This window comes from Myotis brandtii, unplaced genomic scaffold (assembly GCF_000412655.1).
Source record: "Myotis brandtii unplaced genomic scaffold, ASM41265v1 scaffold46, whole genome shotgun sequence".
Lineage (NCBI taxonomy): Eukaryota > Metazoa > Chordata > Mammalia > Chiroptera > Vespertilionidae > Myotis > Myotis brandtii.
In genome coordinates, this window is record NW_005367587.1 from 7,204,771 (window position 1) to 7,211,762 (window position 6,992).

General features: G+C 41.5%; 1 protein-coding gene across 1 annotated transcript in view; it reads left to right on the top strand.

Moving 5' to 3' along the window:
* Positions 1-6,992, top strand: part of CASR (calcium-sensing receptor) — a 93,008-nt gene that overhangs the window by 55,432 nt on the left and 30,584 nt on the right. The window contains exon 4 of the mRNA XM_014546948.1: positions 263-1,147. Coding sequence (XP_014402434.1) covers positions 263-1,147 — 885 coding nt within the window. The remainder of the gene's footprint in view (positions 1-262; positions 1,148-6,992) is intronic.

The window sequence follows — 6,992 nt, forward strand, 5'->3', positions numbered from 1 at the left end:
CCCCCGCCAGATCCATTTTTGAGGGTAGCATTGTGAAGACCCACCCCCTGCGAATTAGAATGCTCCCTGATAGACTGACTGACAGGTGCTTGGATGCTCACACTGGAGATTCTGGTTGTCCTCACCCTTTCATCGTGTCTGCAGTGAAAAACATATTTGATAAATTATATTAATAAATGCTCAACAAGCCACCTCCACACAGCCTTGAGGCTCACCTAGCACCTCCCCCATTCATTCATTCTGTGTTCTGTATTCTTTCCAGGTCAGTTATGCCTCCTCCAGCAGACTCCTCAGCAATAAGAATCAGTTCAAGTCCTTCCTCCGTACCATCCCCAATGATGAGCACCAGGCCACCGCCATGGCAGACATTATTGAGTATTTCCGCTGGAACTGGGTGGGCACCATTGCAGCTGATGACGACTATGGCCGGCCAGGGATTGAGAAATTCCGAGAAGAAGCTGAGGAGAGGGACATCTGCATTGACTTCAGTGAACTCATCTCCCAGTACTCTGACGAGGAAGAGATCCAGCAGGTAGTAGAGGTAATCCAGAATTCCACAGCCAAAGTCATCGTCGTCTTCTCCAGCGGCCCAGACCTTGAACCCCTCATCAAGGAGATCGTTCGGCGCAATATCACGGGCAGGATCTGGCTGGCCAGTGAGGCTTGGGCCAGCTCTTCTCTGATCGCCATGCCGGAGTACTTCCATGTGGTCGGAGGCACTATTGGATTTGGTCTGAAGGCCGGGCAGATCCCAGGCTTCCGGGAATTCTTGCAGAAAGTCCATCCCAGGAAATCTGCCCACAATGGTTTTGCCAAGGAGTTTTGGGAAGAAACATTTAACTGCCACCTCCAAGAAGGTGCTAAAGGACCCTTACCCATGGACACCTTCCTGAGAGGTCAAGAAGAAGGTGGTGGCAGGATAAGCAACAGCTCCACTGTCTTCCGACCTCTCTGTACAGGGGATGAGAACATCAGCAGTGTTGAGACCCCTTACATGGATTATACACACTTACGGATATCCTACAATGTCTACTTAGCCGTCTACTCCATTGCTCATGCCCTGCAAGATATATACACGTGCTTACCTGGGAGAGGGCTCTTCACCAACGGTTCCTGTGCCGACATCAAGAAGGTGGAGGCTTGGCAGGTACATCCTTCACTTAGATAGCAGTTCTCTGTGTAATAAAGCAGAGTTTGGCCGATCTGGGCAAAACGGATAAAATGGTTACCGCAAAACGACAAGATCCTAATAAGGTCACTAAATGTAGCTTTGAATTCAAATTGTCTTTACAAATGTCTGAGCAACTGACTCTGAACAATTGATAGTAATTTAATTTGATTATCTGTTTAAAGTTTTGGCTCAATTGTCCTTTAGCCTAGTGGTTCAGAATACTTACAGTATTGGCCCCTAAAAGGTTTTTAATATCCTGGGATAGATTTAGTACTGAGGGGAGGATGTTTTTCTAATGCTTTAATTTAAAGATACTGCTGTGAGTAACAAGTATTTTTTTAGTATTTATTACATTTCATATGCTAACAGACATAAAACTAGTGTGACTGTGTATAGTCACCACTTTGCCATTATATTACTCAAAATATCATGTACTAAACCACCCAATAGACCATTTAAGCTTAGGACACAAGCAAGTCAAAGGTACAGATAAAGCTTGCCTTAAAAGTATTTGATATCGGACATTTCAAAAAGAAGCACTGAAATAGTTACAATAGAAAATAATCAGAACTTAAGTGGAATTCCAACACTCATTCTATGGTTTAGTCTAGTTTTGTATTTTTAAATTACATGTAGGAGAGACATCATAATCTTTTCATTTCATAGAACTTATGAAGATAAGTCTGACCTGACTTATGTCTTACATAACCATTCATGTCTTGCATATGTATCTTGATTTTTATTTTTTAAGTATAGTTGGTATACAATATTATATTAGTTTCAAGTGTACGATATAGTGATTCAACATGTATATACCTTACAATGTGATTACCACACTAAGTCTAGTAATAATCTGTCCCCGTGTAACCTTGCCACAATATTATTGACCATATTCCCCTTCACCTTTTTACCCATCCCTTCATTTCGCCTCCCCTCTGATAACCATCATTTTGATCTGTTTCTAGGAGTCCATTTCTGTTGTGTTTTCTTTGATTGGTTGTTTTTGTGTGTTTTTTAGATTCCACATATAAGTGAAACCATACTAATTTGTCCTTTTCTGCCTGACTCGTTTCACTTTGCATAATGCCCTCTAGGTCCATCCATGTTGTTGCAAATGCCAAGATTTCATTCTTTTTTATTGCTGAGTAATATTCCATTATATGTAATTATATACCACATCTTTATTTGAAGAAAACAAAAACAGTAATTCAAAACGATATATGCACTTCTAAGCTCATTGTAGCATTATTTACAATAGCCAAGATATGAAAGCAACCTGGGTGTCTATTGATAGATAAACGTACCTTGATTTTTAGATGGTGAACCTGCAACCCAAATACATGCCCTTGACCATGAATCAAACCTGAGACCCTTTGGTGCTCGGGCCAACATACTAACCACTTAGCAATACCAGCCAGGACCACCCTAGGTTCTTTTGAAGATGAAATGAGATGATGTATATGAAAGCAATTTGTAAATTTTTGAACTCTAAACAGATGGTGGTTATTATAGTAGGATTTCAATATGTCTCTAATTAATCAATTAGAAAAAAAAACACTAAAGTAGCTTTGTACACAGAACCAAATCACCATAGACCCTTTGGAAAAGATACCGAGACACAAAGAATGTACAACCTGTGTCACTCATGTTAGAGATTCTCGGGAGATAAGGAGTGACTGTCGAGGCTTGGCAGAATGAGTCAGGACACACACAATTTTAGTTGTCCTTGTGTGGGAAATACCTTACTCAGACATCATTGTTGGCTGAAGTTTCTAATCTCTTTGAGGTCCTTAAAGTTTCCTTCCTTGCACTGCACACACCCCCATCCCCAACCCTGTCAAAGAAAGAGGAGCTTTAATGAAGGTCAAAGACCAAAAAGAATTCAAAAGCCATGACTCTAAGTTATGGAGTTTTAAGAAGAAGAAATAAATAGACAATCTTTGAGTAAATGTCTTTTCTCTCTTCCCTTGCACATCCCCTGGAAAGAGGAACCCAGCTTCTGAGAGCCTATAGAGCCAGGGTGGGGTTGAAGGGGAAAACACTTCCAGTGGGTACTTTGACATTCTGCTCTTCAGTAAATCCTCTCCCAGGCAAGGCTATAAGACCCAGATGGTCAAGATCAAAGCTTGGACATACGAGAAAAAAGCCAAGAATCAGGCTATAGTCATAATATAAACTTTTAGTTGCATGCTATAGAAAATACAAACCAACGGGCTTAAACAAAAGAAGGAACATTATTAGTAGCTCATAATACTGAACATCTCAGAAGTACAACTAGATGCTTTCATCTCCATGTCTCTCTCTCTTAATCCTCAGGATTAACAACAGTTTCAGGTTCATAAATCCTTGCTGCTAGGCTCTCCTTACTTCCCAGGATCTCCTGTAAAAGTCCCAAAATCCACATTGATTGACCAGTCCAGGGCCACATGTTCATCCCTTAAGCTAGACTTCGTAGACTGAGAGTAAGGCAGGGAATAGATCCCCCATGCTAAATCAGGATGCTATTACGAAAAGAAGGTGGAAAGAGAAGGAAAACAGCAAAATAAAGTGTTCTCTACACAGACACCTCAGCTGACCCTAGTACAGGTAAAGATGTGGCCTCCTGACTCACATACAGTCTGGTGTAATTCATCCAGGAGAGGAAACAGGAAAATAAGGCCAGAGCTCTAAAGAGGAATAACATGTGGGCACCGGCCAAAATGTCCTGTGCTGTAAGTCTCCTTTGAACCTCAGGATTCCAGGCAGTTGGGTGGGTGTTCTGGAATTTAAGACCTTGGCCATGTGTCTATCAGAAGATGGACCAGCAATGATTCACACTCATTATTAAGACCTACATGGAAACTTATCACCCATACAATCTATACAATCTAATCCAAGAATCTCAACCTGGAATTCCACCTTCTCTCAATTGTCTTATAAGCCAAGCATTCTGGCACCTTCCCACAAAACACTAATTACTTTTGGCATAGAATTTTTGCTTACATACTATCCCACACCCAAAGAGCCATCGTTGTTGTCTATCATTGTCCACAGCAAACTTTTAACTTTTTCAAAACTTACTGTCTCCTGAAAGTCTTTTCAAGTCATACCGCCCCCCCTAACACACACACACACACACACACACACACTTTCTGGCCATTCTTTCTTCCTCATTTTTGCCATTTATACACCCAGCTTAAGCTTCCAAAGCTCTTCAATTGACTGAAATAGTAAGGTCAATTATAATTTTCTTTTGTTGACCATTTCTTCCCCTCCCCCCCTAAAATTTATCAACCAACTAACTCATATGCCTCAAAAGTAATACTAACAGGTAATTTATGAGCATACAACACACAATTACCTCCTGACCTCCACGGAGACACCCCCCGCCCTGACCCTCCTCACGCTGCTCATCAGCTCTCTCTTCACTGTGATTTCCCCCATTATACTACTCTAAGCTTCATGAGGGCAGGAACCACGTTTGTATTCAGCACTGTGTCCAGAACACCTGGCACCTGAATATGTGTAGAATAACGGAATGAATGAGTAGCAGTCTAGTTGATTTGACCTGACAACACTACTTAGAGTCCTTTGCAGAGAATTATTCAACCCTGAATCAAGCACTGGCCAGTGTATTCTAGGCTGTGATTGGAAGAACCTGGGTCACACGCCCAACAATCAAGTTTGAATGGGGCATCATGTAAGTAAGTATGGAACTGCCTTCTTCCTCTGTCAGGATGATTGTGCACAAGGCATACTTCCTACTTTCCTCCACCATACACAAACCACTCAGTAGACCCCCAAAAAAACAGGCATGCATGATGACAGTACCATGGTAATAACAGAAGCCAAACAAAACTGATCTTTCCAGGAATTGCTGGTACTATTGGGGGTTGGGAGGGGGGAAGTGAATTGAGGTGAGAGCCAAAGGAGATGCAAAAGATGGAGCCAGAAAATAAGGCTGAGGTTAGAGAAGGGAATTGGTCAAGGATTTTCCCTATGCTCTTAGCACAGGAAGTGGGCAAGAAGCAATAGGATCCTTATCTGTGTGAACTCTCCCTCTTAGTCCATGTGAATGGGGTGCTTTGTGCATCTTGTGCCACTGTCCCTCTGTGCTCGGAAGTGATGCCAAGAGTAGAGGGGGAGGGTAAATAATTGATTATTAATGGACACGGTGAAATTTTTAACTCGAAAAATTCAACACTCATATGATTTTATTTATATGCCTGCTGTGAGGATGAAACACTATTCAGGTTAGGATTTGAAGTAAAGAAGAAAATAAAAGATGTCATTCAAGTTGGACCTTGAAGGCTGGATAGGATTTGTGGAAAGGATCTGTTCCTTGGAGGAAATGTAAACTGCAAAGGCAAACACACCCAACAATGAAGGTGAATCACAAAAACATTATGTTACGTGGAAAATATTCAGACCAAAAAAAAAAGAATACATAACTGTGTGTTCTATTTATACAATATTCTACCTCTAATGATAGAAAACAGATCAGCGGTGGCCAAGGGCTGCAAGTGAAGGTGGGATTAATTTGGAAGGGACATCGCGGTACCTTTGGGAGTGATGGTAGTGGCAGTTACACAGACATATACATTTGCCAAAACTCAGAACTATACTCTTAAAATTGGTGTATTTTATTCTATGTAAGTTGATTAAGAATACAAAACAATGGAAAGTCCCATGGGTGGGAAAGTACAGACCTTTCATGGAGATCTGGATGTCACTCAGTTTCTACCCTTTTCCTATTATGGCCTCTTGTGTTGCCATAGTATTATACATGTCTCCACCTCCCACTTTTAAAATATGTCCATTTTCTCAACCTTAGTTTTATACTAGTTAACCTATTGTAACTAGGGATAGACAACTTAATAGATACTGTCTACTCTGACTCCTACACCTGCGTAGTAGTATATAGTGAAATGGTTAAGAGTTTGGACTCTAGAACCAGACTAACTGGATTTAAATCCCAGTTGCTACCTAATAACTTTATGACCTTTGGAAGTCATTTAATGTGTCTCAATTTCTTCACCTGAAAAATGGAGATATGAAACATAAATTTATTATGAGGATAACATTAGTTCATATGTATAAGGTACTTAGGATACTGCATATATATATAGTAAGTGTTCAGTAAATATTAGTCTTGAGTATTATTCTTTTGTAGGTGAGGAAAGTAAGACTCAGAAAAGCCAAAATGACTTGCCCAAAGTCATATTTAGCCAATAATAAGAAAGGCAACATCTGCCACAGGCATTCTTTCTCTGATGAGGCCAAGGTAACTGTTAAAAGAACCATGTACCCAGATGGTTCTCTGGGCACATGTTTTCTAGCTCCTGAGAGCCTAGCCAGGTCAACTGATGGTTTCATAGTAAAGATACTGATCCATAGCCCTTAATCTTCTGGTGTACTGCTGTCATCATTCTTATATGGAACAGTTGTTTTTTTGTACTTACCCTTCTCTTCAGGTAATGCTCAGCTGTTACTAAAACATTATTGCACTACTAGAGGCCCAGTGCACGAAATTCTTGCACTCATTGGGGAGAGTCCCCTCAGACCGGCCTGTGCCCTCTCGCAGTCCAGGAGCCCTCAGGGGATGTCCGACTGCCAGCTTAGGCCTGCTGCACTTGCCAGCCGTGAGCCCAGCTTCTGGCTCCTGCATTGAGCATCTGCCCCCTGGTGGTCAGTGTGTGTCATAGTGACCGGTTGTTCTGCCGTTCAGTCAATTTGCATATTAGCCTTTTATTATATAGGACTAGAGGCCCCATGCACAAAAATTTGTGCACTGGCGGGGGAGGAGGGGTGGGGGTTGTCCCTCAGCCCCACTTGTGCCCTC